General features: G+C 49.9%; 1 protein-coding gene across 1 annotated transcript; it reads right to left on the bottom strand.

Annotated features, from left to right (window-relative positions):
- Positions 1-1,149: 1,149 nt before the first annotated feature.
- Positions 1,150-13,294, bottom strand: ZDHHC19 (zinc finger DHHC-type palmitoyltransferase 19). The gene is made up of 8 exons (XM_040250014.1): positions 13,170-13,294; positions 12,734-12,855; positions 12,048-12,187; positions 11,070-11,242; positions 10,600-10,705; positions 2,512-2,597; positions 1,964-2,168; positions 1,150-1,353 (listed from the first exon to the last, which is right to left on the bottom strand). The coding sequence occupies exons 1-8, from the start codon at positions 13,292-13,294 to the stop codon at positions 1,234-1,236; spliced, it is 1,077 nt and encodes a 358-aa protein (XP_040105948.1). The 3' UTR covers positions 1,150-1,233.
- Between the last annotated feature and the right edge of the window lie 513 nt (positions 13,295-13,807).

Raw genomic sequence — 13,807 nt, 5'->3', positions numbered from 1 at the left:
TGAGAGCCTCTCCTCACTGCTCAACAGCCTGGGCAGAGCTGTGCTCTCAGAACGCACACAAACAGGCCCCTCACACAGATCTGTGCGTCACATACACACCTGGAGTCCGGGGCTCAAAGAGTCATGTCCTCATCCCCACACATGCGACCATGCGCTGTGGGCTTCCCAGACAGGGACGGCTGCTTCAGCTTTACTTGTAAACATGGCCCCTGAGGATTTTTAATGTGGCCGCTGAGGCCTTTTACAAGGTTAAAACTGGGCTGCCTTTTTGTAAGGTGGTGAGTACCTTGCATCCCTCCCCAGAACCTAAGGTTAATTCTGAAAGCTGAGAAAACAAGAGGGCTTAGGACAGGGGAGACCCTGGGACCAAGGCAAATGGGGTGAGATAAAACTGGAGTCTCTGGGTTGACAGAGGCTGGCTAGGAGCCCAAGAGCTAGAGCCAGAGGGGTGGGTGAGGCTGGGCCTGGGGCGGAGGAAGAGGGAAGGGCAGCCTCAAAGGGGACCCAGCTTAGAGAGAACTGGAGCCAAGTCCTGTATCGTAGGTCACCCACCTCCCCAGGCTGGGCCCCCAACACACAAACAGGCATGCACACACAGGCGCATACCTTCACATGGCCCTGGGATGCTCATCCTACCCTTCCCTCTCATCTTCACCACACCTCCTTCACCGGATACACGGGTGGTAGGAAGCAGCGTGGTTAGTGCCCATCCTGAGGGTACCAGAGAACCCTCTCACCTCTTTACCTCCCAAGATGAGGCAGGGGGAGGGCCCACTCCCAGTCGGAGGGCCATCCCAGCCCTCACAGTAGGCTCCAGGGTGCCGGCTGAATCAGGTCCAGCTTGGCGAATTCCCAGGCGACGGGCGCCCCCTGCAGTCAGACGGGGGTGCAACAGGGCAGAAGCTGGGACTTGGGCGGCCAAGTCGTGCATCTCTTCCCTCATCTTCAGCCTTCTCTGTGGTTGCTATGGTTGCCCCATTTGAAGTATGACAGCAATGTTGAGTGTCTTGCCCAAGGTCGCAGAGCCTGTCAGTACTGGACCTCGGCTCTTCCCTCCGTGAGGCTTTGTCCCAGCCCTTCAGAGCCCGCCCCCTTCACACTCCCTCGCACAGACAGTGCAGCAGGCAGTTGTAAAAGATAGGCAAAGGGTATTTAATGCGCTTGGGGTCTCAGTACTCCCGCCAGGGGAGTGGGCAAGGGCAGGCGGCAGGGCACAGGGTCTTCCCGAGAGGCTCAAGAGGTGAGGTTCGGATGCAGGGACTCCTGGCATCTCCCGGGGCGAAAGGGCAAGAAGTAGACGGAGCCTTGTCTGGGAGCCTCCCGCAGCCGGGGCAGCACTGGGCTGGCGTGGAGCTGAACACAGAGGCGGGCGGATGGGGGCTGTCCTCGAGCCCCGCCCCACAGCCCACCCACTGCGGAGCAAGACACTGCCCAGGCCACTGACAGGCAGAGCAAAAGGAGTGGGCAGCAGGGTCCCTGGGGGGCTGTGGGTTACCCACTCCCACTTCTTCCCTAATGCTCCACTTCCACATGATTCATAGACCCGGTTTCACAGTAAAAGATGCCTTTAAATAATGGAATCCCACACCCACCATCCCCCACCCCCACCTCCTCCAATGGTAAACCACTGGGCTAGTCTCAATTCTCATGAAGAGCTGAGGAAACTGAGGCCCAGAAAAGAGAAGTGACTGGCCCAAGGCCACCCAGCAAGTGAGCGGTGTGGCCTTTTCCTTTGTGAGTCCAGGGACCCCTGGGGTATTCTGGAGGTCTGTGACCCTACTGCCAACGCTCTCAGGCCTAAAATCCCCCTCTCTCCAGCTGAGTGTTCCAGCTTCAGGGCCAGCCCAGCACCGGGGGACTTCTCCCCACACCCACAATCTGCAGACGCCCTCTCCCAACACACACACACACACACACACACACACTCACTCACTCTCACTCACTCACTCACTCACTCACTCACCTCCTGGAGGACTGCAGCCTCACCGCTCCCTGGGGGACCCTTCCCTGGTTTGTAGAGACCCAGAGGTTGAGGCTGGGGGGCAGACCCAGGTCCAGGGAAGGCGGGGGGACTGAGCACGGAGGGGCACGTTGGGAAGCGCGGTGTCTGTATGGGCACCCAGTCAGACACCACCACTCTCTGCAGCCGGACAGCTTCGGCCATATACCTGGGGAGCAACAAGCAAGATGCAGGTGGTCACTGCCTCCTGGCCTGGTCCCTCTCAGTCTGGGGGGCACACAGCCTGGGCCTGGCCCTGCAGGGAGCTGGCACCTGTCTCCTCCAGGCTGCAGTGCCCCTTCTAACCCCTCTTCTTGGGGCCAGAACATACAGAGGCAAGGAAGGGGAGGCTTCAGGGTCTCCCACTAGGGCCTGGAGAAAACTCCCAAAGATGAGGAACAGTGAGCATCAGGGGCCAGGAGCTATGCTAAGGGGCCAGGGGAAACCATCCAGCCTCACCCCACCCCACCAGCGCCAGGGGCCACCACCAGGCCTCTGCTTTGCCAACTCACTTGGGTCCCAGCGGTGCACAAATTGTTAAATACCAGTTGCTGGCACAGCCGTGGTCGAAGGGGTTGTATCCCTGCAGGTATCGGCACTGGAGTGGGTGAGGACAGAAAGAAGAGCTCAGATCCAGCAGGACAGGGCAGGCCACCCATACCAGCCCTCCGAGTGCTGGTCAGCTCAGCCCAGCCTGGGGCTGCGGCCAGACTCCAAGGACAAAGGAGCCGGAGGGTCAAGTAAAGTGTCCCACAACCCACTGGTAAGTAGCTCTGGCAGTATCTCCTGCCTGCCCAAGGGTCCTCCCCCATCACCTGTAGCCACTTTTGCAGTCTCCTTCCCTTCTGTCTCCCCTGGCCACACACTTCCTTCTGCTATCTCCTTCCAGATATACTTGGATATTCCTTTTGCTGTTAAACTCCTCCAAAGACAGTTCCATCCTTGCTCCTTCAACTTCTCTACTTTCCCACGTCTCATTTTTTGCTTTTTTTTCCCCCTAAAATTGTGCCTTCACTGAATTTCACTATCTGGAAGGGTGGTTTATTAATCCAGACTGCTCCCTTTCACAGATGGGGATACTGAGGCACGAGACGGCTAAGTAACACAGCCAAGATCTCCTTGCTGATGCGTTGTAGAACTGTGATTTGAATTTATGCAGTCTGGCTCTAGAGCCCTTGTGATATAAGCAAGTGCTGAGCAGAAGTTGGAGACAGAGAGGGAATGAAGTTGAGGTGTGTGAAGAACGCCTGAAATGGGTTCTGGTATTGGGAAAGAGGGCTTCCCAGGTGTCACTAGTGGTAAAGAACCTGCCTGACAATGCAGGAGATGTAAGAGACTCAGGTTCAATCCCTGGGTCAGGAAGATCCTGTGGAGGAGAAAATGGCAATCCACTCCAGTATTCTTGCCTGGAGAATCCCATGAACAGAGGAGCCTGGCAGGCTACAGTCCATGGTGTCACACAGAGTCGCACATGACTGAAGTGGCTTAGTACACATGCACATGGGAAAGAGCCCCGTCTGGTGAATCAGGGTGCAGACCACATTTAGGTTTCTTAAGGCTGGAGATATGGATTGAGACAGCCCCATCTGAGCAGTGCAGGGAGGGCAGGCCTATGGCCTGACTTGGGCTGTAAGAACCACAGGATGTGGGAAGGGAGAATGCTGCCCAGGAGAGGCTGAAATGAGGGACTGAGGCTAGAGAGAGAAGACATGAAGACCACAGGGGGTTGATGAGTAAGGGCTGTGCAGAGGAGTCACACATGAGCTGAGAACCAAAAATGGGTGGGGTGGGGTGATTAAGTCTTGACTGGAAGGATAGGAAATGGTGGTTAAAGAGGTCGCCTCTGTCCTTTCAGCTGTCTCAGTGTCTCCACCTACTCCCCCTCAGTGATGCAGCCAACTACAGGCTTCCTAAAACAGGCTTTAATAAAAAATTATTGCCACGTGGAAGGAATACCATGGTAAGGGATGTTCACTTTACCACTCAGAGTAAACACAGTACTGAAAGTCCAAGGTAATGCAGGAAAAGAAAAAGAAATAAAGCCATATATTGTGGAAAGGAAGGAATGAATCATGACGTGATTTTCTATGTAAAATCAACAAAAAAGCTATTAGAACTAATAAATAAGTCTAGAAAAATTGTAAGACTCAAGACTAATACACAAAAATCTATTGTATTTTCTTACAGTAATAAACAAATGGAGGGATTTCCCTTGGGCTAGTGGCTAAGACTCTGCATTCCCAATGCAGGGACCCAGGTTCAATTCCTTGTCAGGGAACTAGATCCCACATGCCCAAACTAAGAGTGTGCATGTCGACACTAAGGATCCCATATACTGCAACTAAGACCCAGTACAGATTAATTATTTTAAAACACAAATTAAAATGAAATTTTAAAAATTATAACACAAAAATGAAACATTTAGAAAAAGGTCTAACACAATGGAGTCAAGATCTATATGCTGAAAATTGACACTAATGAAATAAATCAAAGAAGCTCTGAATAAATTGAGAGATATACCATGTTCATGGATTCAAAAACTCAGTATTATTAAAATGTCAATTTTCTATAGGTTTAAACAAAATCCAAATGAAAATCTCAGCAAATGCTCTTATTTAAATTGACAACTTGATTCTAAAATTTATATAAATTTAGGTAAGATAAGTCAAGGTAGATAGAATAACCAACAAAACTTTGTAAAACAACAAAGTAGGAGAACTCACATTGCATGATTTCAAGACAATATAAAGCTGCTAAGCAAGACTGGTAACATAATTCATCAAAACTTAAAACTTCCGATCTTTGGAAGATACTGTTGAGAAAATGAGATGACAAGCCACAGATATGGAGAAAATATTCACAAAACACATATCTAAATCTTGAATATAGAAATCATGAAGTGAAAGTTGCTCAGTCAAGTCCAATTCTTTGCAACCCCATGGACTATACAGTCCATGGAATACTGGAGTAGGTAACCATTCCATTCTCCAAGGAATCTTCCCAACCCAGGGATTGAACCCAGGTTTCCCACATTGCAGGCAGATTCTTTACCACCTGACCCATAGAAATCTTAACACTCAATGTTAAGAAGGCAAACCAACTTTTAATGGTCAAATGACTGGAAAAGACTTTTAATCAAAGATAAAATGATGGCAGGACTTCCTTGGTGGTCCAGTGCTAAGACTCTGCGCTCCCAACGCAGAGGGCCCTACCAACATTACACAGACCCATCCCTGGTCAGGGAATTGGATCCCACACGCCACAACCAAGAGTTCGAATGCCGTGCTACTAAAAGATCCCACAAGCCAAAAGGAAGATCAAACGTCTCACAAACCTCAATTAAGACCCGGTGCAGTTACATAAATAAATACTTTTTTAAAAAGATAAACTGATGACAAATAAGAACATGAAAAGATGTTCAAAATCATTAGTCATTAGGAAAATGCAAATTAAAACCACAATGAGATATCACTGTACATTTCTTAGGTTGGCTCAATTTTTTGAAAAATGGCAATGCCAAATGTTAACAGAGCAGAGCAACTGGAATTGCTATACATTGCTGATGGAAACTGCAGTGGACAGCCATGTGGGAACACAATGTGGCAGTTTCTTATAAAGTTAAACATAAAGTTACTATATAACACAGCAACACCACTCTTAAGTACATATCCCCCCCCCAGCCCCCGCCGCCCCTCCGCAAAATGAAAACTTGTATTCACATGCCTGTCCACCAACATTTATAACGGCCTCATTTCAGTTCACTTCAGTCGCTCAATCGCGTCCGACTCTTTGTGACCCCATGGACTGCAGCACACCAGGCCTCCCTCTCCTTTATCAACTCCTGGAGTTTACTCAAACTCATGTCCATCGAGTCAGTGATGCCATCCAACCATCTCATCCTCTGTTGTACCCTTCTCCTCCCGCCTTCAATCTTTCCCAGCATTAGGGTCTTTTCCAATGAGTCAGTTCTTTGCATCAGGTGGCCAAAGTATTGGAGTTTCAGCTTCAGCATCAGTCTTTCCAATGAATATTCAGGACTGATTTCCTTTAGGATGGACTGGTTGGATCTCCTTGCAGTCCAAGGGACTCTCAAGAGTCTTCTCCAACACTACAGTTCAAAAGCATCACTTCTTCAGCACTCAGCTTTCTTTATAGTCTAACTCTCACATCCATACATGACTGCTGGAAAAACCATAGCTTTGACTAGACAGACTTTTGTTGGCAAAGTAATGTCTCTGCTTTTTAATATACTGTCTAGGTTGGTCATAGTTTTTCTTCCAAGGAGCAAGTGCCCTAATTTCACAGCTGCAGTGATTTTGGAGCCGAAGAAAATAAAGGCTCTCACTGTTTCCATTATTTCCCATCTATTTGCCATGAAGTGATGGGACCGGATGCCTTGATCTTAGTTTTCTGAATGTTGAGTTTTAAGCCAACTTTTTCACTCTCCTCGTTCACTTTCAAGAGGCTCCTTGGTTCTTCTTCGCTTTCTGCTGTAAAGGTGGTGTCATCTGCATATCTGAGTTTATTGATATTTCTCCCGGCAATCTTAATTCCAGCTTGTGCTTCATCCAGCCCAGCGTTTCTCATGATGTACTCTGCATACAAGTTAAAATAAGCAGGGTGACAGTATACCACCTTGACATACTCCTTTTCCTATTTGGAACCAGTCTGTTGTTCCATGTCCAGTTCTAACTGTTGCTTCTTGACCTGCATACAGATTTCTCAGGAGGCAGGTAAGGTGGTCTGGTATTCCCATCTCTTTAAGAATTTTCCATAGTTTGTTGTGATCCACACAGTCAAAGGCTTTGGCATAGTCAATAAAGTAGAAGTAGATGTTTTTCTGGAACTCTCATGCTTTTTCAATGATCCAACAGATGTTGGCAATTTGATCTCTGTTCCTCTGCCTTTTCTAAAACCAGCTTGAACATCTGGAAGTTCATGGTTCCTGTATTGTTGAAGCCTGGTTTGGAGAATTTTGAGCATTACTTTGCTAGCATGTGAGATGAGTACAATTGTGTGATAGTTTGAACATTCTTTGGCATTGCCTTTCTTTGGGATTGGAATGAAAACTGACCTTTTCTACTCCTGTGGCCACTACTGAGTTTTCCAAATTTGCTGGCATATTGAGTGTAGCACTTTCACAGCATCATCTTTCAGGATGTGGAATAGTTCAACTGGAATTCTATCACCTCCACTAGCTTTGTTTGTAGTGATGCTTCCTTAGGCCTACTTGACTTTGCATTCCAAGATGTCTGGCTCTAGGTGAGTGATCACACAACCATGGTTATCTGAGTAATGAAGATCTTTTTTGTACAGTTCTTCTGTGTATTCTTGCCGCCTCTTCTTAATATCTTCTGCTTCTGTTAGGTCCATACCATTTCTGTCTTTTATTGTGCCCATCTTTGCATGAAATGTTCCCTTGGTATCTCTGATTTTCTTGAAAAGATCTCTAATTTTCTTGACGAGATCTCTAGTCTCTCCCATTCTATTGTCTTCCTCTATTTCTTTGCATTGGTCACTGAGGAAGGCTTTCTTATCTCTCCTTGCTATTCTTTGGAACTCTGCATTCAAATAGGAATATCTTTCCTTTTCTCCTTTGCCTTTTCCTTCTCTTCTTTTCTCAGCTATTTGTAAGGCCTTCTCAGACAATCATTTTGCCTTTTTGCGTTTCTTTTTCTTGAAGATGGTCTTGATCCCTGCCTCTGGTACAATGTCACGAACCTCCGTCCATTGTTCTTCAGGCACTCTGTCTATCAGATCTAATCCCTTGAATCTATTTGTCACTTCCACTGTATATTTGTAAGGGATTTGATTTAGGTCATACCTGAATGGTCTAGTGGTTTCTTCAATTTAAGTCTGAATTTGGCAATAAGGAGTTCATGATCTGAGCCACAGTCAGCTCCTGGTCTTGTTTTTGCTGACTGTATAGAGCTGTATATTGTCACCCTGCTTATTTAACTTATATGCAGAGTACATCATGAGAAACTCTGGGCTGGATGAAGCACAAGCTAGAATTAAGATTGCCAAGTTTCCACTGCACCAAGATTAAATTATCCACCTGATTTCTTTGCCTTTTAAATCTGGTCAATCCCAGGCAGATCACTTAAGATTGTCAATAACCTCAGATATGCAGATGACACCACCTTTATGGCAGAAAGTGAAGAAGAACTGAAGAGCCTCTTGATGAAAGTGAAAGAGGAGAGTGAAAAAGTTGGCTTAAAACTCAACATTCAGAAAACTAAGATCATGGCATCTGGTCCCATCACTTCATGGCAAATAGGTGGGGAAACAGTGCAAACAGTGACATACTCTATTGGGGGGGGGGGCTCAAAAATCACTGCAGATGGTGACTGCAGCCATGAAATTAAAAGATGCTTGCTCCTTGGAAGAAAAGTTATGACCAACCTATATAGCATATTAAAAAGCAGAGACATTACTTTGCCAACAAAGGTCCATCTAGTCAAAGCTATGGTTTTTCCAGCAGTCATGTATGGATGAGAGCTGGACTATAAAGAAAGCTGAGTGCTGAAGAAGTGATGCTTTTGAACTGTGGTGTTGGAGAAGACTCTTGAGAGTCCCTTGGACTGCAAGGAGATCCAACCAGTCCATCCTAAAGGAAATCAGTCCTGAATATTCATTGGAAAGACTGATGCTGAAGCTGAAACTCCAATACTTTGGCCACCTGATGCAAAGAACTGACTCATTGGAAAAGACCCTGATGCTGGGAAAGACTGGAGGTGGGAGGAGAAGGGTACAACAGAGGATGAGATGGTTGGATGGCATCACTGACTCGATGGACATGAGTTTGAGTAAACTCCAGGAGTTGGTGATGGACAGAGATGCCTGGCGTGCTGCCGTCCATGGGGACATAAAGAGTTGGACACGACTGGGCAACTGAACTGAACTGAACTGAATGAGGATAATGGCAACCTCCTTTAAAAGGTCCCATGCATGCACTGCCGCACTGAGTGCCCCTGACCCTGCAGCAGGCCACCATTGACTCACACCTCTGCCGGAGGCTCCTGGACTCTCACAGGAAAGTCTGAGTCTGTCTCTTGTGGGGTCACTGCTCTTCTCCTGGGTCCTGGTATGCACAAGGTTTTGTCTGTGCCCTCCAAGAGTCTGTTTCCCCAGTCCTGTGTAAGTTCTGCCGGCTCTATGCTGGGGTTAAAGGCAACCTCCTCCAAGAGGGCTGCCATACCCAGGTCTGCTGCACGCAGAGCCCCTGCCCTTGCCGTGGGCCACTGCTGACCCGGACCTCCGGAGGAGACACTCAAACACAGTTCTGGCTCAGCCTCTGTGAGGTCTCTGGGTCCTGGTGCACACAAGGTTTGTCTGAGCCCGCCAAGTTTCTCTGGCGAGTATGGGGTTTGATTCTAAATGTGATTTTGCCCCCCTACCATCTTGCTGGGGCTTCTCCTTTGCCCTTGGACATGGGGTATCTTTTTTTGGTGAGATCCAACATTCTCCTGTCCTGCCTCATTTATAATCACCAAAATCCAAAAACAATGCAGATATCCTTCAACTGGCAAGAATGAGTAAAGAAGCTGTGACACACCTGTATGATGAGATACTACCGAAGTAAAGAGAGGGAAACTCCTAATATGGGAAACAACCTGGATGAGTCTCAAGTGGATTACACTGAGTGAATGAAACCAGACTCAGAAGGCTATGATTATATTTATACGAAATTCTTAGAAAGGAGAAACTGTTGGGCTAGAAAACAATTCTGTAATTGCCAGGGGCTGCAAGTTGGGAGAGAAATGGACTACAAAAGTCCACGAGGGAATTTGGGGAGTGAGAGGAGGGTGTATGGAGCTATTCTAAATCTTGGTTATGGCAGTGATTACAGAACTGTATGTTTGTCAAAACTCATACAACTGTGCACTAAAAAGAGTGAATTTTACTGTGTGTAAAGAAAAAAGTCCTATCAAGGTTTCCAAGTTTCCACTGCACCAAGATTAAATTATCCACCTGACTTCTTTGCCTTTTAAATCTGGTCAATCCCAGGCAGATCACTTGATTGCGCATGCCACATCTGCTGCGATTAGAAGTGTTCCCTCACCCTCCTACCAACATTCCACAGACTTTTAGGCTTCCGTGCTTTTTTTGCAATCTTTGCCCCTCACAGCAATGCCTCGCCTTCTGCCGTCCAAACCCGCTAAGTGGCACGTCCTACTCAACATCGCGGTCCTCACTGAACTCTCTGTGCTCTGAGTTTGTGCTACACAATGTCGGCAGGCCCCTCTCTCAGCGCGTTCGCTGGTGTCTGATGAGTTACTCTGATTTTCCGGTTCCTTGTCAGCACACGCGCAGGATGCAGCCCTACTCTCCTCCACGCCCATGGCTCAAAATAATGCGCACGCGGCCTAGCCCTCACTAGTGCACCTTCGACGCAAGAAGAGTGACTACCGAGCTCCGGAAGGAGGTGAGATCCGAGCTGAATCTGCGTCCGGAAGGGCTCAAGAGGCACCTTCGAGAGAGCTCAGGCCATCAAAGACCAGGGCGAAGGAGAAAGCGGAAGGTGCGGAAGCCCGGGAGGGGTGAGGTGACCACCCACAGCCCGATACCATCATGGCGCCCCGCTCGTCCCCACGTACCTTGCCCTCGTAGGACCGCTCCGCCGCGCTCACCGACATGACCTGGATCAGCAGCAACAGGAAGAAGGGCACCAAGAAGCCGGCGGCGGGTACAGCAACCAAGATGCTGCACAGCAGCTAAGGAGCAGCGCCTCCGGGCAGACCTCCTTGGCCCCGGCCCTCGCATAACCCCGCCCACACGAAGCCCCGCCCACCCGCTCCCCTGCTCACCCTGCTGCCTAGGGCCCGTGCCACCTCTAGCATTCTCCATCCTTGACTCTGCTAGCTCACCCCTTCACAGTTCCTCCTATCCCCACCCATCGCTCTGACCCTACCTGTCCTCACCTCGTCCCAGATCGGTCCTGTCAGGCGGCTTCACCGTCTAACCCTGCTCACCATTAGCTCTGCCCGCCCCGTTACCCCGCCCCTCTGTTGACAGCTCCCTGCCACCCTCACTGTTTGGTCGTGGGTCCCCACACCTCAGCGGATACGCGATGGCCTTGTCCATGGAGAAGGATAGGTGGGTCGTACGCACCAGGAAGATCAGGCAGGTGACCAGCATGGCACCCGAGTAGAGGCATAAGGACAGGACAAGCAGCATGAAGAAGCGGAAGTTGCGGTGACCGATGCAGTTATTGACCCACTTGCAGTGGTGGTCAAAGTCCTAGGCAAGAGGGAGAAGGCTCAGGCCTTGACCCAATCTCTGATCCAGGCTCCATCGCCCCCAAATCTTATGCGCTCCCTCTAAACCACCTGCCCTTGACCTCACGAAGTGGCTCCCATTCCTAGGGAGAATCCAAGTCCCAAAGTCCTTAACCCTGCTGGCATTCCCCCAGTTAGAGCACCGCAGGGCTCACAGAGCTGCACGTCTTGTCAAGAGGCTTTGGAGCCAGGACCTGCCTGGTCTTCTCTGGGACAAATCCTGGTGTAACGTCAGACGGGACATAGAATATCTCTGGGCTGTTTTCTCATCCACTGGGTGGGCCTAATAATAACACGCTTGCCCAGCCAGTCTCCCAGGGTTGTAAGGACCAGTTAAGACAGCACATTGCTGGACTGTTGCAGACTGTGCACTCAGAACCCAAGAGACCAGGAGACCCTCTGGCCTAGACATTCAGAAGAGGCAGGATGTTCCCCTGGCTGGTCCTGCAGCCTGCCAAGGGCATTTGGACATCCAGTGTCACTGAGCCCTGGGAAGAACAGTGGTGTCTGACCAGGCCCAGCATAGATGTGGAGGCCCCTCTACAATGTCAGCACCAGTGCAGGAAGGGGCCAGTCTCCCGGAAAAGGTGCAGGTGCAGAGGCAGTGACCTGCCTGAGTGATCAAGAGTGGCTGGGAATTACTGCCACTTTTGGTCTTTAGCAGTCCCAGAAGTAGTTTCACACCCACCACTGGCCCCCATGTGAGTAGGCCTCCTGGTTCCAGACAGGTGCCGGGAGAGTAGGTGGGCAGGAGAGGGGGAGCTTACCTCCACACAGATGTTGCACCAGGGACAGTGGTAGGTCCGGGGCGGGCGGTGGAAGCAGCACTTTGGGCACCACTGCAGGCGGAAGGCCCTGTGGTTCACCCATACCACAGGTACCATCAGGGGGCCCTGTTCATTGGATCCTGGCATGGGAAGAGGATTGAGCAGCAGCCCGAGGCCCTTCCATCAGTCTGCTGCAGCAGAAGGGTGGAGGCGAGCAGCCCCATGGCATCCCTGGGCTCAGGAAGTGTGGGGACCAGGTGGCAGGGGAATCCTTAGTCCCCACTGAGCAAGCTGGCCAAGCTTAGAGAGGCTGGTAGTCACAGGGAAAGTGGGTTTCCAGCCTGAGGAGTTCTTCGTGAACTCAGGCCTTCGGTACTGTGACCGATGCTTTACGGAATTTGTGTGGTAGGGAGGAGGAAGAGAAAAATCAGTGGTTGTGAACAGCTGGCTTCTCTCCCAAGAAACTTCTGCCCTGGCCCTACCCTCCAAGGAAACTGGAAAACCTCCAAGATTCTGTGTTTTTCACACCTCCATGGCTCAAGAAATGAAGTGGCAGATGCAGGGCCTGAGCAAATGAGGACGTGGGGCAAAGGAGCCCTAAGGCCCCAGTGGTGGTCGGGGGAGATGGGAGGAGTACTTTAGGGATCACCCCTGCAGGCAGGCGCCCCAGGGAGCCAATGTCTCACCTTGATGCAAGATGCCCGGGTCTGAGAAGTTGAGTGAAATGAGACTGAAGAAGGTGAGGATAAAGAGGAGGCCTGTGATGATGGGAAAGGCCCATTGCCCATTCTGGGCCAGCCACCTGCAACTGAGACAAGAGCAGGACTCACCCCTGAAGCTCCAATTCATCTAGTCAGCACCCACAGACCATAAACCCTGCTCTAAATATCCAGGCTTGTGACAGATCCCTAGAGACTCCACCAGTCACCCTGTATTACCAACCACCTGCAGCTCCCAAATGCACCAAGCCCTCTATACCTCTAATAGCATTCAGTTCCCTTTGCCTAGAACATCCTGCCTTCCTGACCCCTCTTCTGCACTCCCCCTTCCTCCGTACTATCATTATCTGCTTTCCTTTCTGTTGCTCTGTAAGAAACCGGATAGGTTGTGTGGGAGACTTACGGAAATGCGAAGAAGAGGCCACTGAAAATGACCAGCAGCATCACGTTGAAGGCGGCAAATAAGCTTGGGAGGACCCAGGAGAGCGGGGCCTGAGGTGAGGGGTGGGGCTCCTTCAAGAGCGGCATGGCTGGACTCCTGTGTCCCCAAGGGAGATGAGAGTCAGCAGGCTCCCTTCCCACTGCTGGCTCTGGGAGTCCCATGGCCACAGCAGCCATGGAAGCAACAGCCCAGTGTGGAAAGAAAGGAGTCCCATTGTGACATCACAGAGGCTGAGGAGAATGGGGCTAGCGGCTCTCCAGCGCAACTGTCTGCAGCCAGTGAGCATCACTCCTAACAACAAACCACATCCCTGCTTGTGCTGGGGACTGAAGGGTCCTTTCCCTGCAAGGTTGGCTTCAAGACCACGTGAGATTAGAGAAACGTGGGGAGAAGATGGGTGATGCTGCTCACCCTTTCAGGATCAGTGCTCATCAGAGGAAACAGTGTTCATCATTCTGTCTCCATCTGTTCCTTTTTTGTTATTACAAAATCACACTTTGGGAGAAGAGGCAGCTAAATCTTCCCTTGTTTCCAGGGTTGGCTTCATGACACAATTCTGGTCAATGAGACAGAGTAGATGTTGCAGGGTTTCTGGAAAG

Source organism: Oryx dammah, unplaced genomic scaffold, assembly GCF_014754425.2.
Source record: "Oryx dammah isolate SB20612 unplaced genomic scaffold, SCBI_Odam_1.1 HiC_scaffold_2, whole genome shotgun sequence".
In the NCBI taxonomy this organism is placed as follows: domain Eukaryota; kingdom Metazoa; phylum Chordata; class Mammalia; order Artiodactyla; family Bovidae; genus Oryx; species Oryx dammah.
Note: the sequence above shows the minus strand (reverse complement) of the source record. Positions and strands in the feature narration are given on the sequence as shown.